The 26,104-nt window shown below is 44.1% G+C and overlaps 1 protein-coding gene across 1 annotated transcript; it reads right to left on the reverse strand.

The window, feature by feature from the left end:
• Positions 1 to 7,505: 7,505 nt before the first annotated feature.
• On the reverse strand, positions 7,506 to 9,240 carry LOC136187051 (uncharacterized). The gene has a single exon (XM_065974561.1). The coding sequence runs from the start codon at positions 9,223 to 9,225 to the stop codon at positions 7,630 to 7,632; it is 1,596 nt and encodes a 531-aa protein (XP_065830633.1). The 5' UTR covers positions 9,226 to 9,240; the 3' UTR covers positions 7,506 to 7,629.
• Positions 9,241 to 26,104: the final 16,864 nt, after the last annotated feature.

Genomic DNA, 26,104 nt, shown 5'->3' on the forward strand with positions numbered 1-26,104 from the left:
ACAGCAAATATGCCTTACGTTCGCCAAGCAGTTTCCAATAAACTTCGAAAGGAAAACTTGGTTTGTTGTTAGTCCGGACAGTATGCAAATCAATGATCTGCCTGGGACGCGCGGCAAAGCAGATGTCTAATTGATACTGTCACTCATAACATTTTAATAACGGTATCTCATGTTTAGGTATTGGATTCTGGGGTCAACGAGCAAGACATGTGTACGCAGTTCCTGAAAGTGATGTTCCCGCTACAGTGACAGTATCATCAAGCGATACTGAAGAATATGACGAAGGCAAGGAAATATTCAATCCTCCAAAAGCAAAGAAAATGACAGGAACTACGTCATCGACGTCTGATTCGCCCATTTTGAAAACATCGAAAGCAAAGTCGAAGAGATGGATAGAAAGCTCGCTCAGAGTTTCGTCATCCCAGCAGCTGTTCAGACGGCGCTTCAGCAATTTTTTTCTTGCAAAATCTGTCTTCAAAAACCGCTTCTTTCAACACCTATGATTGCTTCATGCTGTCAATCAATTATCGGATGTGAGGCCTGTGTGGCAGCTTGGTATGAAGATGATAAAGACAATGAAAAGAATTGTCCCAACTGCCGCTCGGAAGGAGCAAAACCAAAAACCTTCCAACTGCGTGGCGTTGAAGACGTCCTTTCCGAAATGAGCCATTTCAGCACCGGACAGGTTGACCACTGACTTGAATTGCTCCCTGCTTTGTTGCAGGAAATCAGTAAACTTTGTGGGTTGAGAAACAGTGGTATTACTGCTTGCGTTGCACTAATACCACTGACAGTTAATTGAAGGGATTAGGGATTGTTACTGCTTGCGTTGCAGTAATAATCTACTTTTGAGAGAACTAGACTAGATTACTGCTTGTGTTGCAGTAATCTAGTTTTGGGAGGACTGGAAAAATAACTGCTTGCGTTGCAGTTTAAGTTACAGACGTAAAAGAAATAAAAGCACTGAAAATCCAAGGCAACTGAATAAATAATTTTTTTGAAAGCTTTTGTCAAACTCTAAATGGGTTATTGAATGTACAGGTATGCAGATGAATGATAATGCCTTTGAATCGTACCGAAAATAACAATATAGCAACAAACAAATTGCTACATTAGTCATTCCACAACAACGGTATAAAAATATGAACAGAGACTACGAAATCAGCATGAAAGTATATAATAATTTAATTTAATTTAATATATAAAAATTGTGAATACAACGCCATAATAGGAAATACGAACCATGGCATACAAATCAGCGTTACATTTGAGATACGAAAGACGGCATGCAGAATAATAAACAGGAAATGCGAAAAGGAATTACGAAACTCAAAATACGAAATATGGAATACAGAATACGAAACAGGAAATACAAGTAAGAAATACAAAATACAGAATGCGAAATACGAATTATAGAATGCGAAATACGAAATACGAAATACGAAATACGAAATACAGAATGGCCGAAAGGTTGCACGGACCTGCACGGACCACCGAAAGGTGCACGGACCGAAATGTTTCAATGAAATGTCATTTGGTATGGCGCTATATCAGGGTCAAAAATAGTGAACATGTATTGATGAATGATGAATAGGTTTATTGATGAATGATGAATAGGTTTATTGATGAATGATGAATAATCATTGATGAATGATGAATAGGTTTATTGATGAATGATGAATAGGTTTATTGATGAATAATGAATAGGTTTATTGATGAATGATGAATGAGTTATTTATCGTTTGTCATTACTTTGTGACGTGAAGGTTGACGTCATTTTAGGCGTTGGCTATAACTTAATTTGGCATTCTGACGTAAAATTAGGCGGTGGCCAATTCCATACATGGTGTGCTGATCACGTGTTACCTTTTTCAACCAATGGTACAGAGTGATGCGTAAGCGGACGTCCCGTACGAAATCTTCGCTAGCTTTCTCTATTTACACTTCGTGGTATCTGTTTGTAAGGTTCGTTCATGAATCGCGCTATGCAGGCCTCTGCCTTATTTTCTAATGGGGAACAGAGTAATGAGTTCGAAGAAGAAGCAGAAGCGCGACGACTGTCTGGAAGCCATGGAAGCAATGGAAGCATCGTTTGTTGAGATGAAGCGTCGACTATCCCGCTTGGGAGAAGAAGATGGCGACGGCACTGGCGGATCGCCGCATTTTTTCTAAACGAAAAGACATATCCGTATGATCTTTCCTAATAAACGCATTTATTGTTCGTACGGTGAGAGAGGCGAAATTTTAAGTTTCTGTGCTACGTTTGCATGCGTATTTAGAAATTTCGTATCAATGAATTAAAAACTCGCAAGGCCTAAATAAATTACCCTTCCCTTGCGCTATGATTGCGCCTACGTGAATCCTTATATTTTCTGCGGTGATCTTATTTTTCTGCGGTTACCAGTACTGTGTCAATTTTAAGCCATTTTAGTCTAAGCGCGCGCACATGCGCAGTGAAAGTCCGTACTGCTCGGATTGTAGAGAAATGGATATGAAACGCACGCTACCGTACGTTGCGTAGGATCATCCGCGACATGCCTCGCCCCCGCCTCTCCGCTTGTTCGTAACACACTCAACTTGACTCAAGTAGTGTTTGTCTAAAAGGATCGACCGCTTACCATATCTAATTAATTGACGTAAGGTGACACTGACATCTTTGAAGTACCTAGTAAACCCTTTAACGAAGTCAACAGCGGACTCGGCCGAGTCTCTTCACCCGTTTCTCTCGCGAGACTTCCTCGTGAGACGCTTGTGTATCACAGTTGTCGTATGGCGTCTGCTTCCGTCGCGCTCATGATAATCCAGGCCTTCATTATGATCCCCTGCGTGGCTCTGTCTGCGAGCCGAAGCGTTTACGTCGCGTTCCAGCCAAATACCTCGGCACCGATTTGGGGAGTCGTTTGTGCAGCATTTGCGAGAAAACTGTAGAGAGTTCCCGCAATCCATGATGTCTTTGCCATTGTAGATTGGCACAGGACAGCTACGTAATATGGGGAAGAGAAAGTTTACGCTTGGAAGAGGCCAAAAAATTCGGAGAGGAAAATACAGTCCGCCGAACGCGCAAAGTTGGAGGTGCCTCATGTACGCTTATAATGGTGGTTCATACTTATTTTTACGTTTTTCGTTTTCATAGACATCATTGGAAACAATTAGAAATTCTATAACACTTCCAAGTGAAAACTGGGTGGTTTCACGGCAATGTGAACAACTGAGCATATGCCAAATTAATCAACAAAATGACCAGCCAGTCTTGGCTAAATGGATGACGGACGCAGCGCAACAGGAAGAAATCGCCTAACCCACCTAGCTATTGAGCAGTAAAAATGGACTGAAAGTATCTTGATAGTAATCTACGTTATTTTTAGCCTTAGTTCTAACTACGGCTATGCGATCAAATCGAACGGCGGAAACGTTGACGAGATGAAGAAAGGCGTAATGACGACGCTTTATCACAGCTGTGAAGCGTTTGACAAGAACAAAAGGGTTGGTGATAAGCTATGAAGCAGTACATAGGTTTACTGATTATAGGTCGGTCAGAAGGATCCATCTCCAGGGCATTCCTTCGACCACGGTCCGACTTGCTGTCCACAAACCGCGGAAGAACGGCATCAATTCTGCCCGGAAGGCGAAAGATCTTGGTGCTGGTGGCAGCGATCCACAAGTCGGAAAAAATGCGACAGAAAAATCTCGTCCTCTTCCTCACGCCTTCTTTCATGAATTGAAGGGAATATTTGACGACCTGTCGACTCCAGCGCTTCTGGAAAGCTGCAATGGACAAACGCAAAACGACGTAAGTTCTGAAAAGTTCTTTACGTAAGCACAACAAGGATATTGCTGTAGAACGAATCCTTCCGATAAAAGGCCGTTCAATCGCGACACCTGGAACTCCATACCCTGCAGGCGTCTTAGAAAAGAGAGTCTCATACGCCACGAAGAATGCCAAGCGCACCGCGACAGTGTTAAGCTAGAACGAATTGCGTCAAGGACTAACGTTTCTTCGGCGATTGCACCTACTTTGCCTGAAAAGGGAATGCAGCAAGCCTTCTGCTGTTTGTACTTCTTAGCCAAGCACCGAATACCTCATACCACCAATTTTGAAGTTAAATGAAGTACTTGGCTTGAAAATTCTTTCCGAAATTTCAAGCGCTCGCAACGCCATCTACACAAGCGACAAAGCAGTGCAAGAAATGCTCTACGTGATGTCAGAAGTCGTTGAGAAGGCAATCTTGTGCGACATGAAGAAGTCCCAGCATTATTCACTAATGTTTGACGAAACGACTGATTGCACAGTGACAGAGCAGCTTGCAGTACACGGTCGCTTTATTGACAGCGACACTGGAGAACTCAGAAGCCATTCCTAAAAATCATTGACGTTCTACAACCAGAAGTTGAAGGAGCAGCAGGAAGTGGAGAGACAACTCTGAGCGTTGGAGCAAGAACGATCACACACAGAATTGAAGAACTCATTCAACATTCCGGACTAGACGTCAAATACTTACGTGGAATAGGGACTGATGGTGCCGCTACAATGACCGGTTGTCGAAACGGCGTGGTAGCTTGCTTGAAAGAAAGGCTCCATCTGCCATAGGTATCCACTGTGCTGCTCATCGCGTCAATTTGGCCTCTACGCAAGCTGCTGCAGGCGTTCCTTATGTAAAAAAAATTTAACGACATTATTCGACAGCTGTACGACTTTTTTGACAACAGCGCAGTTAGAAGCGCTGGGCTTCAAGCAGTTGAGTCGATACTGAAGGAAAAAGGTCGCTTACTTGCTCCATGCTCTACAAGATGGCTCAGCGTTGAACGCAGCGTGAGCAGACTGAAATCTTGCATCTCGTCCGTCATAATCAGTCTCCAGAGAGAAGGAGAGGAAAGAAGCAATGCTAAGGCCGTTGGATTGCATTCACTGGTATGCAAAAACTTGTTTTTGGCCACCATGCTTCTTCTGAGCGATGCGCTGCCTCACGTTTCGCTCTTGTCTCGCTGTTTTCAAGCAGAGCATTGCGACTACAGCACAATACCGCAGCAGGTAGAAGCCGCTGTGACAGCATTGACCCATATGGCAAACCTCAAGAGCTTTCCAGATGTTATTGCGAAGTTGCAGAGTTCTGGTATCAGCGTTCCTGGTCAGTTTAATAAGGAAACATTCAACAGTACGGTTAGAGTTCCGTTTCTAAACGCTCTTATTGGAACTTGAGACAAGAGCGTAATGGCAGCTTTTGATGTCTTTGACACCAGGAAAATTCCGAACGCCTCTGCCGAAAGCTCACCTGAGGCAATTGAGGCCTTCGCATCATTTGGAAACGCTCACATCGAGTCTCTTCACAACCACTTTAGTACTTCGGATGAATTTGATCTCTCCGACTGCCTGGACGAGTGGGCAAGTTTTCGGCAACTTTGTTTAATTAACAAAGAAAGGTCAACTTTCTTCTCAGAAGGCAACCATTGAATACCTCTGCACCAACGTTTCAGCGCAGCAGGTGTATCCTAGACTATCGTCGTTCGCCAAAGTATGCCGAGTTATTCCGATTCACACGGCAAGCATTGAGAGGACGTTCTCTCAACTGAAACTCATCAAAACGAGAATTCGCAATAGAATGAACGAAAGAAGTCTAGACGCTCTGCTTAGAATCGCAATAGAAGCACCGGATAATATAGAAGATTTTTCGTTCAAAAAAGCTGTTTCTCTTTGGGCGTCAAAGAAAAATAGACGAATTCATGTAGGACATTAGCCTAATTTTTTCTACCTGGAGCATTGTGTGTAGATAGAGCGTAAGATTGCTCAGAATGCAGGAAAACCAATTTTGAATGACCACGGCCCCTAAAAAATTTGTTCGGGGTGCAGCCCCGAACCCCCGACCCACACTCACAAATTTTTCGGCAGAACCCTGAGAATTGCGTTTTTACCTCCATGAAAACGGTCCCACATCATTCGCTTGTAAAGAAACCGTCTCCAGCTATAACCGATTCCTACAATGTACAAGGCTCGTATTCTCTTAATTTAGAGCGTTACAGTCTTATTTTTATTTGCACGTCGCCAATTAATTAGTTGAAATTACCTGCACCTGACTGGATTCGAGTGCTGCAAATAACAACGCCTTTTCCATTGTCAATTAAAAAAGCGCTTACATATATTTTGTATTAGGATTATTTTAATTGATTAACCTGTGCATTTTTCACCAGATCTTTGAGCTTAAAAACGTCGCGTTCCAGAGACGTGAGAACATCTACAATTGTTTCAATGTATTCAATCTAGACAAGATACTAATAATGTCATTTTGGGACTCAAGTCATCTCATATTGACTTGCCAGGTGTGACGGCTGCCAGGGCATGCAGAAATCACATATGGCTAGTATCATCCTAGCTTCTTTGTGGATAACTCGGAACGGGAGTAAAAGACCCCGCCGAAGTGCCGTAAAGTCAACACGCCCAAAATGTCGACAAACGCTGCTTTAGTGACAAACGACAACCTCGGGGCTAGCCGGAGATACTAAGAAACGCGATAAATGTCAGCGGCCGGCACGGAGACTTGTCGCTAGAAGTTTACTCCGCCAACGTTTAGCATATGCGTACTTTTATGCACGAAAAAATATTAGGCCTTTCCATGGGCAACTGGAATCTGAGCTATACAACACATTAGTCATTTATAACCTAAAGAATAAGAGGAAATGTCCTTAAATAAGGAAAAAGACGAACACGAAATGTATTATCCGGAAAGTGGTTATGTATGTGGAAAATTTATCGTCCGGGACTGCAGCCCGTGACGTAATGGCCCATCCCTTGTAGGTATACTAGATAATGATGGCTTGGATAGCCATCATGAGGAGCCTCCCACCGCTCTTACCGTTTTAAATAATAAAAAATAATAAATAAAACAAGTGATTACACTTTTCATTGTTACATCACGCCTAGATATCTATTTTCAGATAATAGCGCGAATCAATGTCGGCAGCTGAACAGGGAACGGACGGCGCCGGCCGTGGCCGTGGAAGCGGCGAAGACGACAACGACGACCGCGGTCGCGGCCTTGGCCGTGGCCAAGGTCGACGTGGTCGAAATCGCCGCGGAAGCGGTCGCGGTCGGCGTCGTGGAAAGTAAGACTTCGCGATCACTCGCAAAAGAATAAATTTTATATTTTCTTTTTTCTTTAATTATTAAGTAGTTACGACGAAAAGGGATTTGCATGTTTTTTTACCGCCCGAGGTTCATTTTGCACGAATATTTTGATTTTTATCATTTGTGATAGAGACAGTTTCGAAAAGAAAGTGAAGAGGCGCCTGTGGATAAGTGACAGCTGATGCCGTCCCACCATCGACATTTCGTCGATGATCAAATATCGTACGTCTTCGAACCTCTCTTGCAGGTCTCTAAGAGAAGGTCCTTGTACGTCGGAAAATGACGTCTTCTGCAAAGGAATGCGTAAAAGCGAGAGGAGCGTTTGTCCACCAATATTGAATGCTGCAACACCAGTAGGTGCTGCAAGTATGCAATCGCTTCCGAGCATTTCCTTTATGCAATTTATTAGATACGACTTTCCGGTTCCAGCGGAACCGCAAACAATCATTCGAAGCGGCTTGCATTCGAAGCCGCTTTTTGTCAACTCGTGTGGCTGCGAACGATGTCGTACGCTAATTTCTGATTGCCTTGAAGAAGGCTTGAATCGGCAGCCGCAACGAGCTCCTTATTGGATGAAGTGCTTTTTTACGCGCTTCCGTTACAAATTTTGGAGCCTCTGACAACGGTGGAAACTGCGCAAGTTTTTCCGACCAGTTGTAGTGTGCGAGATCTCCCTGATTAAATTCGGAATCTCTTGTGTCGTCCTCGTCAAAGTCATCGGATGAGTTGGGAGGACGGCACAATTTCATCCAGTCATCTTGATCTCGGATCTTTTTCTGTCCAAGATCTTTCTCTTCGTCTTTCTGCGCCATATTTGGATCTTCCTCTGTCTCTTCAAAAGGCATTTGAATATTGGCTATTGATTCAATATCTTCCATCAGTTCAATTCTATTGACCAACTTTTTGCTGGCCGTTCGAATGAACTTTTTGAAAGCTTTTGTGGAAGGCAGAGGAATGGTTTCACCGTCTGTATCGGTGATCTCATTTTCTGCTTCCTCTTCTTCAATAGTCAAATCGTCTAGCTTACGAAAAGGTTTGAATTTCATCAACTGATAGTAACAGCACTTTTCGTACTGTTCCTTGTTTGACTTATTGCAAAGGATTCGCGGTGCTACACGAATGACTATAGACTTGTGTCTGCGCACCGTTTTACCCTTTGCGTTTATATAGTAGTCAGAGACGTAGTCCAGTAGACAAACGTCTTCAACTTCTACCGAACGTCTCATGTACTCTTCTATTACAGTTGGAAGCGTTGCAGTTCGCCCTGGCTTTGCAGCCGGATCGACTTCACGCTTATTCTCTAAAAAGAGCGTTTTGAATTCGCGAGTCGATGTCACCAGCTTTTTGCCCATAATTAGATGGCAAGTTTCCTGTGCTGAATAGTCGCGCTCGCCAACGGTTTTCATTAGCAATTTGGAAACGGCCTTTCGAGCCGGATCGTCCGTGGACATTGACTCGGTAATCATCTTAAACGTTTCCTTCAGCGTTGCTGATTGCGGTTCGCTCTTTGTTGCGTATTTTGCGATATACTCACCAACAGCGTATGGGCTGACGATAACTTGCATGTCAACATTCGCTCGCCAACCTTCCAGCTGGAAGCGATTGTGACTGTTTACGCGAGGATCGTTGCGCTTGTGTGTTACCTCCGCCTCTGTATGACGTTCCGGTTTTCCGAAAGGAGAAATTTCCAGTGTCGTTTCTTTCCTCAGCGGTTTTGGAAACTTGAAACGACACACCAACTCTCCAATAAAATTTGTTTTAAGGCAAGTTGTTTGCTTGCACTCTGTATGGCGCTCAACAGTGGCTATCAGACGCTTGTAATCCGCGTCATGATCGCTAATGTCGGCCCACTTTTCATGGCACGGATGATTTCCTGTCTTTGTTTGCGGCATTTCTCCTTTGCCTTCTTCGTCGAAAGAAGGATTCATTGTCGACACAAGCCAATCGGCAAAGTCGACAATTTCTTGACCTTCTTCGCTTAGAATCTCTTTCATTCTCTCTTCGTTTGGTTTATCGTCTTTACCAAGTTGAAACTCGGGGTAATCCTTTATGCGACGAGTTATCTCTTCGCAATCAGGAGCATCCCGAATCCAACCGATGCCGTGCATGTGAGCACTGCCACGATGCTGGTATTCTATGCGAGCCCAATAGTCTGTCTGTAAAGCAGTAGACGTTTGCCATAATATTTTTGCAAATAGTCAGTGGCTCGTTTAGTAAATAGCCAGTCGGCTAGCATGGGATTGCTGTTCAGAGTCTCGTTTCGATCTCTATACTCTGCATGCAATTGCTCTGCAGTTTTATCTGGACTATAATGCGCTGCCAAATTGAAAAACTCGGGCCAATGCAAATCGGCTGCGCTCAAAGTAAAGAAGCAGCTTGGCGAACCGACTTTTTCCATCATGGCAAAAAGATTCTTTTTCTGCATGTTCCAGTACTGTTTCGTACCATGCAGACTTTTGCCAAAGTGGACAACTTTGTTAGGAAATGAAGAGCTTTCTCTGACGTTTTTGTCATCTCTCGGAGTTCCTCAACGGTGAGGGCTGCATCGCTCGGATTTTGTTTGACAAAAACCCGAGCTGTTTCTAACGCCCGCCACCTCATCATTGTATTCAAAGCAAAATACCTCAAACGCGGATGCCGAGCAAAACGCCCGTCTTTATACCGCATTATGTGTTTCAGGTATTCGCCCAACGTAACTGACCGTAATCGGGGACTACGGAAGTCTCCTGCCCCCGTTAGAAATAACGCCGGAAAGGCTTGCGTAAAGTAGCCTTCCGTCGTAAACTCACTAATGGGATTACTGCCGTAAGTGGGCCAGCTCATATGGTCCTGCTGGTCACCATTTTCCTTGCAGCTATCTCCTTTTTCTTCAGCCTGTTCATCGGCAGACTTGCTTCCAAGACTGTCGATAAATTTATCAAGCTTTTGCCTTTCTGTTAGGTTTAATGCTGCGGAAGGCAAGACAGAATGCGAAAAGTGGACTGCATCGTCCTCGTCTTCATTCGTGTCTTTTGCCTCGTCAGCATTAGCGCCAACAGGAGAAATATCTTCGAAGGAGGCATCGTCATTATCCGCTCTAATATGCAAATGTGCAAGCATCACATGGAGATCGTCAAGTTCTCCATCTTCAGGAAGAGCTTCTAATGCCTCGGAATCTATCTCTATGTTCTCGTAATACTTGTTGTTCCTTTTCAAGTTTACGAGTGCCTCGAGAACTCGTTGTCGCCTTACGCGGAAGTTATTGACCTTACCGGAAGTGCGCGTCTGGCGAACAACGACCATACCCAAATTACTCTTTGTTCTAGGCAGACGGGTCAAAACCGACTGCACATTTTGGGGCAAATTTAGCACGTGACCACGGTATCCAAATTGCCTTCCGGCCGGCAATCTGAAAATGTGCATCATTGGTGCTATTTGCGCTATGAGCATTTCTTCGACAACTGATAAATTCTTAAGAGGCAGTGGAACACGCCCAGGATTCATGTTGTTGTCGGATGTAAGAAGGCCTACACAACCGTTTCCTTGGTCAGTTGTGCACTGCTTGCACATTTGTGTGCTGTACCTTATGTCTAAAGTGGGCCACGACTCCTCGCACGCAACACACGTATGGAAGGTTAGACCTTCCATGCGTTTGTGAAATGTGTCTAAGCGAGGATAATGTGCAGATGCAAATTCATCTTGCGTCGCCCACTCTTTCCAAAAAGGGACCCTTTCCTCGCCCATTTCACCTGATTTTTCACGAAGAGCAGCTTCCTGCTTCTTTCGTCGCTTTCTTTGCGCTTCCATATCGTTTCGAAACTGCTTTTCATCCGCAGTCACATCTCGTCTTTTAGCTGAATTGCGCTTGGCATTAGCTAAAAGGCGCTTTTGGCGCTCTTCTTTCGTTTCATTATCTCTTCGGAGAGACTTCACCACAGCGTCACGTGACTGACGCTCTTTGCGTTCTTCTGGCGCTTCATTATCTCTTCGGAGAGACTTTACCATAGCGTCACGTGACAGACCCTCTTTGCGTTCTTCTGGCGTTTCACTCTCTTCGGAGAGACTTCACCATAGCGTCACGTGACATACACTCTTGGCGTTCTTCTAGCGTTTCTGCTCTTCTTTTTGCCTTGTGGCTTTCGACGTCCTTCCTGTCTCCTCGGCACTTTCGGAAGACCTCTTGCGACGCATTCTAAAGAGAGAATCGCATTTTTCGGTCTCGTTCTGCGCGTCAGACTGATTTAGACAATTAGTTCGCCTTCGTTCGCGAGCGAGTCGCCTTTGTCTTGAAGAGGGGGATTCCCCTGAAGTGCCTTCGTATTTGTGCGACTTTTTATTCGTTACAGAGTTGCCAACCTAGAAGGAGGTAAATGCGTGAGATTGGGCGCGCGCTTCGCGCCGAAAATTTTTTAGACCACGCCCCTCTAAATCTATTAAACCACGCCTACATTCTACTAAAGCTACTTTTTGGAGTGCTCGTCATTATATCTCTTCGTCGCTTTTTTGGCGTCTTCAAGCACTCTTTTGCTGGGATTGAATTTGTAGCAGGGCTCAACATCGTGCATTTTGATTCCAATTATGCTCGACAAAGTTCCATTCAGGTCAAGACGAGACCGATAACTTGTTTTGTTCATCTTGATCATGCTGAAGAAGCGTTCTTCTCCAGCATTCGAATGTGGTAGAACGAGGACTATTTCCGCTACCTTAGCCAAAAAGCGAAATTTGAGGGTGCAGCCATCTGCTGATTTTATCTGTGACAGATACGCCCAAACAATGTCCATTCTCGTAAATTCAGATATTGCCTGAGTTTCTTCGTCAACAATTTCTTCCTTAGCATCCCTCCAAACGGAACTTGGAATATCATCTTTTTCCATCAGTTGATATTCGATGAATTCGTCGTGAATTGCATCAATTTCTTCAGGTTCAAACTTTAGAAAGTTGTTGAACCGGGTCACAAAATACTCTACGTCAGCATAATCAGCATCTTCCCTCCTTTCAAAATTAACCAATTTGGCACGTTTCAACGTTTCATCGGTTAGCGGCAGTTTTGCAACCATATACCGTGCTGCTGCTATGTAGTATTTCTTTACTGCCGACAGGAATTTTTCCACTTTTCTTTCGGTAACGGATACTTCGCTTTCTAACTTCTGCAGTTCTTGCCTCGCATTGATTCCGATAAACAGTGAATCATCATCACATTGATTTTCCGGCTCAGCGTATGGAACACCATTCAAATTAGGATAGTTGTTAAGAACTGATATTTTAATAAATTTTGAAAAGGTTTTCCGCAGAAAGTTAAGGCAATGAGGATACAAATAGTAGATAGCTGGATCTTCCCTTTGCAGAAAAACGTTAAACTTCACAAGATCAGAAAGTACAGTCTTATAAAATAAAAGATACAGCTTCGTCATGGGATTGCTAAAGAGAGCAGCTAAACGTCTAAACCGTGCCTGTGGTTCTTCGGCCGAAAGAAAGTAAGACTTAAGGCCATCGTAAAGTTTCAATATACGCTCAACGGCATTGATTAAACTTAACCATCTTGTGGACACATGCTTAACAACTTGCTGATAGGTTATGTCGCAGAAACAGCAGAAGTCAGCAAGAGAATTTTTCCTTTTCGAGCTTTTGTCAAACCAGTATAGAGGTCTATTGCCATTTCTTCAATATCAAATCCGCTTTCTAATGCAAAGGCAGAAGAAGCGGCATTTCCAATGTTGTGCGAAATGTGGCAAAGGCAACCCAGAAAATAGACATTGGGATTGACTTGTAGTACCCTCGATTTTATCGAGTTGTGTTTACCCAAGTTCACGCTGGCATTGTCCACACTAAATCCGACGCAGTTGTTCCACGAAACATTACACGTTCTCAAAACATCTGAAATTTTTGAAAAAATTTCAGCAGAAGTTGCAGCATTAACGCCATCGGTCGTTCCCATATCAAGAAACCTAGATTCGATTCGGTGACGATTTGTATCAAATATTTTGACGGTGATCGGATTCATTTTAAGAAGGCCAGTGTCATTTGATCCGTCAGTTGCCAAAGTGAAAGGCTGATGCTGCATTGCCTCAATAAGTTCTCTTTTGAAAGCCGGTGCTACTGCTCCGTTAAGAATAGCAGTAGTTTTTGTCCGCGCACAGGAAAAGCCTTTGGCAACGTCGCCGTCGAAAACAGAACGTATCATTGGGCCTCAGATGATCAGCAACCGCAATAGGAACGTTGTGCTGGGCAAGGAGAGTGCTGATTTTAACTTCAGCTGTAATAATCTACCAAAACTGCTATTAATTTACGCAACAAAGTCTGAAAGAACATACCTTTTGGGCCAACGGTCGATCACTTGAAGAAAAAGTGATTCGATTCTGCTTATCCAACTTCTTAGACAGCTCCAAGTGCCTGGTTCCTTGTGCATGCCTTGAAACGTCAGCCTCTCCTTGATGTTTACATGAAAGTGTTTTATTGCAGATTGTGCAATGAAAGGAATAGCTGTCCTGCCTAACAGGTTGAAGAAACGAATACTTTCGTGTCCAGTCCTTGTTGAATTTCGTGTGATAGGTCGCTGCGCCGCGCACATCTGCGCACTTTTTTCTCTTTGATGGAGTTCCAACGGAAATGATGTCAGGATCGGCCATCGAATCGCTGTCACTCGAAGCCATAACAGTCAAGGGCGTATATGTCTGAGCAAAGAATGAAAGTACAAGTCAGACCTCAGATCAGACGCTAACCAGAAATGAAAGGTGGAGGCGATGCTGACGAGTTTCCGTGTGCTAGCGAAAAGTAGGAGTCTGGCAGTAGCGCGCGTGAAAGAAGTCGTAATCAAGCGCGCTAAACCAAATATGTCTATTGTAAAATATTTTCAAAATGCGTGAGAAATTTGAGGCTAAGCGTGAGAGCGTGAGATGAAGTCAAAATGCGTGAGTGTCACGCACAATGCGTGACACTTGGCAGGACTGTCGTTAGCGGCAGCAAAGCCTGCCGCATTGAAGAGTCGCATGCATTATTTGGCAAAAAAATCGGCGCGTGCCCACTCAAAGTGGGCGCGACGACCGATATCATCCCGTGAGGTGATTCAACCGCAGACGCATCATGAACGCGGAGCGGGATCAAGCCCACGCGATCGTTCGCAGTTCGCGAAGCGATCGATTTGCTGGTATCTTCATGGGAGAAAGGAGAAAAGCTGGTGTCATTCATTGAGAAGCTGTGTGACGTCACAATGTAGAGGTGTTTGATGTTGCAATGGTTGCAAGGCACAGTCTTTCTAAATAGCTACAGTGACGGCGATCGAGTGGTGTTCCACTCTTTGTGCAAAGAGCGATCGTGATCGAGCATCGCGATCGTTCCTTGAGAATCGCTCTTCAAGCGATCCTCACGATCGCTCTTCGAGCGATCGCCACGATCGCTCTTCGAGCCACGATCGCTCTTCGAGCGGTCGCCACGATCGCTCTTCGAGCGATCTCCACGATCGCTCTTCGAGCGATCGCCACGATCGCTCTTCGAGCGATTTCCACGATCGCTCTTTGAGCGATCCTCACGATCGGCCTGCTATGTTCTGGGTGCTTTTTGACCGTGTCGCGTGACTCGCGTCACAGGTATATACGATGCACGTTAATGATTGTGACGTCAGAGTGTGACAATCAAAACCGTCGTTTCCCTTCTCAGCGCATTTATAACACGGAAAATAGCACACATCAATTTGAAGCAGGGGTTTCTACGCATTTTTTCCGATTATGAAAGAAAAAACGCTTTATTCGCGCCGTAAATCGCCTTTTTCGGGTCACCGTTTTCGGCCCTATGTCACGCATGCGCTTTACAAAGTGAGGGTTTTTCTTATGTGACGTCACAATACGGAGCGAACAGACACACAGACAGACAGACACACATACAGACACTTCCGGTCCTAAGATCACGTTTGAGAGTGCCTCCCTCCGCCGTTATACGGGCTCCACCCGTACAACTCTGGTGGTCGGCTCCATAATAGTCTGTACCCGTGTGATTAGTCAGAGTTTAGACAGTTCAGTTAGTTTGTCCGGTGTAGTGAAGCGTCGAGTGAGTGTGTGCGTGTCCGACTAAGAATGAAAACGACTGAGCGCTCATCCGATTCGAACACAGAATTTCGACATTGGTGACAGGATCGTGATTCGAACCGACGCCTCTCGAATTTGCGTGGGAGGGAAAGAGGACGGAATTCGACGAGCGACGAGCGACGACTGACGGTGACAGGCGTTGGAATGGCGAACAACGACGGAGGCGGAGGAGGCGGAGGAGGCGGGGGTCACGCGCCTAAAATCGTCGCTCTCCCGTCGCTTTTCGAGGACGGCGACATTGAAGAATGGATTGCGCGCACGTCGACGTGTGTGCAAATGCGAACCACTGGGACGCTGACATGAAGGTTGGCGCGGCGCCAGCCTATCTAAGAGGACGAGCGGCGCTCGTCTACCGTGATTTCGACGATGGTCAGAAGGACACGTGGGACCATTGGAAGGAGGCTCTTATCGCAGCGCTAGCGCCGAATACCGCCGAGCGCAGACGGATCGCGCGCCAGTATCTCTTCAGTATCTCTTCAGTCGCGGCGAAACTCTTATGTGGGATATGAACGAGCCACTTCAGAAGTACGTACGGAAGATCACCAGGCTGGTCGATCGAGGATTCCCAGAGTTAGCGGGAGACGCGCGAAAGAATATGCTAATTGAGCGGTTCACGGATGGAATTCCCGACGAGATCGCTAATGAGTTGCAGCTACACCCCGTTCCTGAAAAGATGCTGCAGGCTACGATGGACAGAGCTGAGGAATTGATCCTTCACTGGAAGCGAAGGAAAGCGATGCCGCAATGGAAAGTTGGAAACCGCCCAAAGGCAGTCGCAGCTGTCGGGATCGGGGAGGCGTCTGTCTGGGATCGATGGGAACCTACAGCGGCGGCGCCGCCACCGCCCCTTTTCGAACAATCGTTGGAACCGACGCGCCCGGAGCCGAAAAAGCCAGAGAGACGCCAGCCAGAACGAAGGGATCGCAGCGAGGATCGGTTGGCGTCAGCGCTTTTGAAGCTGGAAGAGAGATTGTTACGACTAGACGATCGAGAAAGACATACATGTAGAAAACATATAAATATCTTCTGAAGTGGCGGTGAGCGATGGCGTCTATCTCATTGACAGAGAAATAGAGATATAATAAGACCACTTGGCGCAAAACCGATGCCACAGGCGACGGATAAGAAGCTATTAACAGGCGGTTGAGAAAGCGCGGCCTATGTTAGACCACAACTGCATGACCGCGTCACAGGCTGAACTGGGCTTCGCATATGGGTCCCTAGCAAAAAACAGCACTGATTAACTGTGCTATCAGGCGACTCGCGATCGAGGGGCCGGCCTCCGATGAATATTCGACCGGCATTTCGAACGAGGAGACGCCGCCACTAAAAGCATTTCTTCTATAGACAGCTCCTTGACATTCTCGCGAGTAAAGGAACTGCGCGGTACCTTTTCATAGCAAGTCGGTCGTTTCTCAGTTGTTTGCGTAGCGACAGGGCGAAGCGAGTGACGATAAAGACCATTCTGGGCGCGAAAACGGGTCGGATCAAAACCTACCCGAATTCAGCGAACCCGTTGATTTAGCTGCGTTGAATTATTCTCGTATCGACTTAAGACGTCCGGGTCCAGCTGTCGGAATTGAACTGACGGCAGGAGCGGCAACGCAGTCAGCAGATGGAAAAACAGTTACAATTGAACTGGACAATTCAGACTTGAAAAAGTGAAGCTAAATGCAGGAATTGGAACAGTTGCCAAGCGCGTTTATCCGTCGACAAGAATGGGAATTATGTTTTTAGTCACTTCTCTTTTGAGATTTTCTTAATTACAATAGTTTTTGTGAAAGCAGCTGCAACAAGTGTGTTGTTGTACTTCACGTCTTTATTATGATGTAATTGTAACATTTTCCAAAGAATTGACTGAGATTAAACGAAACAAAATAGTGTTGACGAGCTTTTTTCGGAGGTTCTGGAACAGGAAAAGGTGGCAGAGGAAGGAAGAGGAAAAGCTAAGCTGTCAATCCGGCAGTTCACAGAGCAGAGCCAATAAATGTCCTGATTTTCAAAACGAAGACAGCAATAAAGGGAAGATGAGTCCGCCGGCACCACCTCCGCAGCACACGTAGCATTGAATCAAGAACCTGATGAAGGTAGCAGCGGCCAGCCTTCGAGCAGATCTTCTGGACAAATAAGGAGTCTCTCGCGCCGAGCTCTCGAGCAATATCAGGTCACGAATAGAGTATTCTCCGAACCAGACACGGATGACGAAGAATGGGGGCCTTGAAAACTTCATATATTTCAGAACTTCAGAAAAAAAAGATTAGTGTTATACGTTTTGTCTAAAAAGCGATTACGTTATCTAAACGCAATAGAAAGTAGCCCAAAGTAAGTGACAAATTACATTTCAGGTGTTAGAGGCGAGTTTAGAAAGTTCAATTTTGTCACGGCTGCACTAAAATAACCGTCTTTTTTTGAACTCCCCGCCTTGCGCAAAGTATGCACAATTTCCTGCTCATGCGCACCGACCTTTTACATAGAAACAGGTATGCTTTCAGATTGTATGAGAGCTTCCTCGAATGTGAGAATTGCTACGATGTCTTCTCGCATTCTCTGCCACCCGCCTATGTTTCGTCGAATCAATTTAGTGTCAAATTTATAAAGGTTTTTTGACTACTTGTCAATGACAGCCTCTGTCAGTCAATGACAGCATCTGTCAGTCTCCCTGCTCCTCCCGGTCGTCCGCCATCTACCAGTCGTGCCTTCGCCTTTCCTGCATTTTTTTAACAGTCCGGAGATTTTTTCTTATCCTCTTTTGGACATGTCCAATGCAATGCTCTTTTTTGACTGTAGCATCATCTCCGTACGTCTAAAATCAATACATTTTCAAACATTTTTTATAAATTTAGATGAGACCATATACGTGACCTAATTAGGTAACGTGCGTCGCCCTCGTGTCAGTTTGTGTTTGTAATAGCGCTTCGGCGCTTCTCTTTGCAATGACTAAGGTAAATTTGTGCATTAGCATTTGGACGCGAAACAGTAGGCAATAACTAATGGCGGCATGCGGCGGCGCTTCTGTTAACTAGCTCCCTCACCACTACAAATAGAAGCGTCACAACTCTGTAGAACTCGCACAGTTTACCGGCCTGGACCAGAGATCGCTTTGGCGGTGGGAATCAGTGGAGTCGATTTATCGCGGCCGTGACACGTTTGGCTGCTTTCCGACGGGATTCGGTAAGTCGCTAATATTCCAATCTTATACGTCGGTGTGTGTTCGAGGTTCTTCACGGGAGCCAGCTGGATCATTTACCTCTAGTCATTGTCGCGAGTCCGCTAAAAATGTTGATACGCAACCAAATAAACGGCCTAGACCTCTTGGCGGCGGGAGTGGGTTACACAGATAAAGAAGATAGTCTCATCCTCAAGGGTGAGGTAAAAATAGTTTACAGAAGCTCCGAGAAGTCCCTACGTAATGACAGGTGGAGATCATACCTTCAGCTGCCACACGTCGCGACGAAGTCCATACCGTTCTTGACTGGTGAGCATAATAGCAAATCTATACTTATAAGCGCGACAGCCATCTTGAGTGGGCGCGGCTCTCGAGCGTTTGTCACCATACGTTTCGTCGTCGCTCTCTCGACGCGTTCGCGACGACGCGCAAAGCTCTCTCCCGTCGTGACCGCTTCGCGTGATCGGGTTTTCGGCCGCCGGCGTTTCCTTCGAGGGAAAGCTTCGAAACGCGCGAAGCGCGAGATTATACGCGTCCGAATGCTTGCATCCGCGATCGACTTCGAATACGCGCAGCCTCGATCGTGCACTATACCCTTACTGGCCTGCTTTTTAGCACAGTTACAAGCATTCGGACGCGTGTAATCTCGCGTTTCGAAGCTGCCCCTCGAATGGGACGCCGTCGGCCGCGATCGGAAAGAGCTGTCCGCGTTGTCGCGAATGCGTCGAGACAGCGACGACGAAGCCTACGGTGACAAACGCGCGAGGGCCGCGCCCAATCAATTAATTAATTAAGATGGCTGTCGCGTTTATAACTTTTGTCGTTTGAAAGAGTATCTTGAGGTGTCGGTGTTAGCATTACCCAGGCAACACCAACGTGGAGGTCCAGACGCTTCCTTGCCCAAAATGGCGGTACTTTTGAGTAGTCAAAACAAACAAATGCGAAGAGAAACAGGTAGAAATTACACAAATGGGGAGACAGATAAGCAGAAAGTACATGTACTGTACGAGCACGTACACTAAGGAAACAGACTCATACAGGAAGTGTAGCAACACGCGAATGGGGAGATAGACAACAGGCAGACACAAACAAACACAGATATAGATAGGCAGAAACTAAACATAAAAACAGGAATGCGGAGACAGATAGGCAACTAAGGAGACAGACACATATAGGCAGTGTAGACAGAAGCAGAGACTACACAGAAAAAAATAAATGGGGAGACAGATAAGCAGAAAGTACATGTACGAACACGTAGATAAGGAGACGGAGTGACTCATAAAAGAAGTGTAGACTGAGGAGGAAAGTACTGAGACAACACAGAAGCTAACACAGACAGGTAGAAAGCAAACAGACAAACACACAGAATCGAACACAGAGAGGCAGAAAGTACACAGACAAACACACAGATGCAGACACAGACAGGCAGAAACTACACAGACAAACACAGAGATGGACACGCAGAAACTATACACAAGCAAACACAGACACAGATAGGCAGAAACTAAACATAAAAGCAGGAATTCGGAGACAAATAGGCAAATAGTACATATACGAACACGCAGATAAAGACACAGACACAATGAGCAGTGTAGACAGAAGCAGAAACTAAAGGAAGTGTAGACAGAGGCAGAAAGTACTGAGACAGCACAGAAGCTAACACAGACAGGCAGAAAGTAAACAGACAAACACACAGAAGCGAACACTGACAGGCAGAAAGTACACAGACAAACACACAGATGCAGACACAGACAGGCAGAAAGTACACAGACAAACACACAGATGCAGACACAGACAGGCAGAAACTACACAGCCAAACACAGAGATGGACAGGCAGAAACTAAACATAAATGCAGGAATTCGGAGACTAACAAGCAAATAGTAAATATACGAACACGCAGATAAAGACACAGACACATATACTGTAGGCAGTGTAGACAGAAGCAGAAACTACGACAAACACACAAATTCGAACACAGACAGGCAAAAGCTACACAGACAAACATACACAGTACTTTCTGCATGCATGCCTCTTTACACGTCCTGTATGAGTCTGTCTCCTTATCTACGTGTTCGTAAATGTACTTTATGCTTATCTGTCTCCCCATTTATGTTTTTCCGTGTAGTTTCTGTCTGTCTCTCTTCGCATTTGTGTGTTTTGACTACTCAAAACTACCGCCATTTTGGGAAACGAAGCGTCTGGACCTCCACCTTGGTGTTGCCTGGGTAATGCTAACACAGAAGCGCAAACGTCACCTCAAGGTACTCTTTCAAACGACAAAAGCCTACTCTAAATAAATGCCAAAAACTCCTACGCGATCTTGCTACCCGGTCGAAGACCGGGTAAGTGGACTAGTCACATATAAAAGACAATTATCTCGTATTGGAGAGTCCCATGGACATGACGATGCGTTTCAACCGTGGTCAGGTCGGCAAAATAAAAGCATCCGTGGGAAACGTCCCACTACATGTATTGGCTTTGTAAGCTACAGTCAGCCGTATGTCTCGAGCACGATTAATTCATATATTAGGAATGAAAGATCCCCTTGTCATTGTCAAAAGCCCAGATAGAGAAAATCTTTGTCTCTTCGTGAGAAGAGTGCGTGACGACGTTAAAAAATCCTTTTTCCGCTCTTACTTCTCCTGAAAGAGAAGCAAAACCTGTGCCCGAGGGTTGTTGTTTAGTGTCAGTCGATTGATGTCTGTTCAAACTCGTCCAATCGCGCTTGCAGGAGGAGAAAGGTTATTGGCCACCAAACTGTGAAAAGCTTGTTATTACACGACTATTTGCCATGTTTCACCCGACAACAGCCGCCGCTACAAAAGCCGAAGTGTTGCAGTTGTTGGAAGCGAAAGAGGGAACAATTAGAGTCGTACTGGCTACAACAGCGCTACGCTTAGGAATAGATATTAGAGGATTAAGGACTGTTATTCACCTAGGATATCTAGATCTATTGAACAATATTTACAGGAAATGGGTCGTGCTGGACGAGACGTCAGTGCTAGCTCATCCGTTTTGCTCTGGAATAGGCTTTGGTGCAAAAGTGCAAGTCAAGACATGAAAACGTTTCTGGAGAACTCGAGCAACCGATGTCAGCGTTACCCTAACATATGGGGGTCAATTGCATAGGCCACCTTTTCAAAACATAGCAAATACTGGTGACAATAATGAAGATTTTTTATTGATGGATGAATACATCTTTTTAGATTGAGAAAAGATATATTAAATGACGAAATAAAGGTAGAAGTAATGGGGCTCTTTTAATTCATTATAAATATTGCTTAAGACCAAAATGAGGATGTGGAAGAATAAAAATCATGAATTGAAAGAAACATTGAAGCAAATTGAGGCAACGATAATAAAAACTATAACAACTTTTAAAATGTTAAGTTATTCTTTTATATTAAGAGAAGCAAACTAAATAAGGGTAGCAGTAAATGATCTCTTTAATTTAGTGCAAATATTCCTTCCAGATCAAAATTAGTAAGTTAGTTAAAGAATTGAATAAAGCTTTGAAGAAAATGAAGGTGACAATCATAGAAATTTGTGACTTCTATATTTATGTACATTTTCTCTTTGGAAATCACTAAACCAAGGTTATTTATGTGATTGTACAGTATGTGCAACTGCTTGCCATCTTTGCCTAACTTTAATTTCTTGTCTTTTAGCTTGCTATGATAGCGGAACAACATCTTTCACTTGCAAAATCGGTTGAGGTTACTAGGTAATTTGCTGTGTTTATTAAATGAGTTAATGATTAAATTCTCACCAGCAACGGCACTTTCACCACTTTATCTCTTTTACATTACCATTATCTGTGACCACCACAACTACCAGCCGCGGAATTTTTTGAGGTTGCTTACATTAGGATCATATGTAATGTTAATTAACTGCATGATTGCTTTAGTTACAGACCGTTGGAATTCAAAATTGTTTGCCCATTTTCTGCTTTACTTCTCTTCAAAACGACGTATAATGATGCTAGGTTCCCGTAGAAATGTCTCGTATTTTTACGAGAGCGTGGAATGAACCGCTGAATTTGGTCGCGATCTTGAAGGTAAAGTGCCCGACACAGTTTAGAAAGCATTTCCAGTGCCCTCCCATTCCCTAATCGAAGCATGCGAAGCGGTTTCTATGTTCTTTTACAGTGCTTTTTCGACGTTTGTCTTCCTTTCTCGCAGATACTATTTTTAGCCGACTTATTGGCCAAAATGTGATTCTTGGCATGATCTCTGACCTGATTTTACTCAAACGCGTCAAAAAAAATGTCTACCACATGTGCGCCGAAGGTGAAGACGATTGCTCCGTGGCATACAACAGCTGTCGTCATGACAAAGGGACAGATGCTGCGGTTTTGTCATGCGCCAAAACACTGGTCATGCCCACAGCCCAGAAGACCCAGAATTGTGGTGCAAATAGAAGAAAGCACAGAGCGGCATGATCTGACGGCGCTTCCTGTGAATTTCCGGTGACCACTATTCTTTATTTTTTCTGCAGGAAGCACCTCCAGACATAACATTAAAATTGCCCCACGCGTTCTTTCACGAACTAAACTACATTTTTCAAAAGTTATCTGCGGAATCTCTCCTTCGAATGTGTGAAGAGGGAAACACAGAACGCATTAAGGTTATAAGGTGATTCGTCTTCATTACTTTATGACATAAATCTTTTTGAGAACAAGTCTTTCTACAATGATCTGGAACCTAGCCCCGAAAGAGAAATATAAAGGCAACCTATACCTGCAAATAGCAGCAAAGCTGGCTGGTGCCCTTTCAACCACGGACCAATGGCTAATTGCCGTCTACTGACATTGTCTGGAGTGACTCCAGGAAGGCGCACCCTCGCGATTTGCAGGGACCTTGAAGAAAAGAAAATTTACCACGCTACACCTTGGGGAACGAAATTTTGGAACAAGCATCGTAATATGAGGAAGAAGTATAAAAAGCAACACGAAAACAGCAGCAAGGACCGACATATGTAGCAGGAGGATTTGGAGATGAAGATCGAAAGGAGGTATGAATGTTCGTGAATGTTCAAAGATTACAGGAACTTCTGCAGGTGACAAGAGAAGTACCAAGCGGAGAGACGGCAAAAGGAAAAGAAGAAGCCAAGAAATTGTTGAAGAGGGTAAAATACTTATCACCATTATATTAGACTCTAAGGTCACCTCTTTAGAGGAAGAAGAAGGAATTCAGGCAGAAGAGATGCCAGCTTAATCTTAGAATTTTCTTTTACATGTTTTTATACTAATGTTAAGCCCTACTAAACATTCTAAAAAAACAAGTGGTGATTTTTTTGAAGACCGATTAAAACGCTTTTTGGCGGTCGTGTTACAGAACGGGTTAATAATATAATTTCAATTACTTTTTTTTTAGTTGAGGAGCTTGCGAATTTTTCTAGATGTAAGGATACAAAATGATTTCATTAGTTTCACAGTACAGTCTCGATTATCCGAACCCCAATGTTTCAGGGGGGTTCGGATAATTAAAATTTCGGATAATCGAGGGTACGTTAGAAATCGAACGTACGGTTCGAAGGAAGCAGTTTTGGAAAATTTCCGTAAATTTTTTAACGTCCGTGACGTCATTTAAGCATAGTGCGTTAGCAAATTAGATCACATGACTTAAAATTTACGTTTCGGATAATCGAGGGTTCGGTTACTTGCCATCTTCGCTGTCAATTTCTACTCTGCGTTTCTATTTGGCCGTTGTTAAAAAAAGTTCGTCTAAAACTCATAAATAGGGTCCACGACGTGCAGGCTCTTCGACTAATCGACGTCATTGATACAAAGTAATACATTTTAATGTCATAGTGTGAGCAAATTCAGACAAAATTAATTTTTGGACCTCTATATCCTGATGTCACATGTATAAAATCTCTACAAACGCTATGCGAAGGAGGAAGTGTGTCCGAAATAGCCAGCAGTTGGCGACTCATAAATGACAAAATTAGATTTAGTATTGGAAAACTAGCTAAAAATTTTCTAAAATTTCCCTTTTCCATAACGCAATAAATTATTCTGCATTAGTTCAACATTTGTCATGAAAATTTTGCCTTGACAATTTTGCCTTGACAAGAAGAAGAAGAGCGGAAGAAAGGTGACTAAAACTTCGGTTTATTTATGAAATTCTGACAATTCTCTTTAGCTGAAAAAAACTAGAAAAAGGTAGAACTCAAACTAAGGGTAAAAGGGTATAAATAATTTGTGATATTTTTAATAGTGCTTGATGAAGAGGGCCAACATAAACTCGTTCTTATCTAATATCTAATTCGATCTTATTCGACGTTTTTTTGTACTGTAGTTCCGCAAAAGCTCCTTTTTCTTTGGGAAGAAAGTAAGAACAAAAGTTATTAGTTCTGAAATTGTGACGTTTTTTCTAAGGGCGTGACTTGTTTTTTTGCTTCACTTGTTTCTTTGCTCTTAATCCCACCTGTCATTTTCCAGCCGGAAATCGTTTCCTTGCTCAGCATAATTCGCTGCCTCTCTCTTTTGCTCAAATTAGGAACGGAGACGACGTAATTCTCCCACTTTTCGAGGTAGCCCAAAAATTCCACTTTTAGCCACTTACAGAAATATTGGCATAGTAACACAGTGGAACTGGTTGCTTGTACTGGACTTACCTGCAATCTGTCATCCTCAGTGATATATAGCCCTCGACGATTTGACTTCTTGTCACGAAGACTTGTCACGAAGACTTCGCGTACATTCTTCTAAGTCCTTGTCAATAATGCGATAAAATCTGATTGTTTCCTCGGCTCCTTCGAGCGCGAAATGCTCCAATCCGTAAGCAACGGACTCGCTCAAGACCTAAAAAAGTTATCATTTTCTGATATTGTTGTGTAATCCTGGAGCCTAGACTTTTGACAAACAAACAACAATCATATGGTAACGTCTACACGTGCGTGCGTTAAGGTTTTAGTTTTCCCAGAAGCGTTGTTTCCCACGATGTCGCCGCTTTACGATCTGCAGCTGCAATGGGTTATCTGTCTCAGACTTTTACTCAAGCGGTTTTCAGAGGTAAGAAAGCGCACAAAACGTGCGTTGTAACTCGATTGAGATATTGAACGATGAAAGACGTTACAAGTTCTGAGAACATTCGGACGGTTGCGCCTTGACGTTTACCAAGTTACAAAGACCCAGAGAAGGAGTCCTTCCCTCCGCGTGCGTGTATACATTCTAAATATAGTGTGCTCTTTTTCAGCTCCTCCGGCGATAAAAAGTGACGACGTCAACCCAATTCGCCTGGGCAGCGATCCCACTTCGGAAACCATAATCCTCATCTGCGTATCTGTCGTCTTACTTCTTTTGGTCGTCATTTCGTCTTTCGTGTTTTACCGCAATTGGGACGACGACGACCACCACAATGAGGGCGTAGTCGAGACAGAAGTTTAACTCTGCTATTTTTTCATCTTTGCGTTTTCTTTCTGCTTTAATTAAAGAACAGCTCTAATTACTATAATTAATTACTATAATTTTCGATTTCTTTGTGTAATTAAATTTCTCTTCTATTTAAAAAAAAAAATAATAATATTCAAAAAAGGAAATATGACATTGTTATTTTTTCTTACTGGATTCCCTCTTCCTTGACAATCAAAAGGCTTTTAAATAAAAGAAACGGTGTGACTATTTGTCCAGCGAATCTCACGTCCACGTCTTTTCGTAGCTGTCGTGACAGCAGAGAACGACGCGAAAGGGCAAAACGTTACAAGTGGAGGTCCCGCAGCTCACGTTCAGCGGGTTATTCGCAGGCAATCGTCTTTTG

Source organism: Oscarella lobularis, chromosome 5 (genome assembly GCF_947507565.1).
Source record: "Oscarella lobularis chromosome 5, ooOscLobu1.1, whole genome shotgun sequence".
In the NCBI taxonomy this organism is placed as follows: Eukaryota; Metazoa; Porifera; class Homoscleromorpha; order Homosclerophorida; family Oscarellidae; genus Oscarella; species Oscarella lobularis.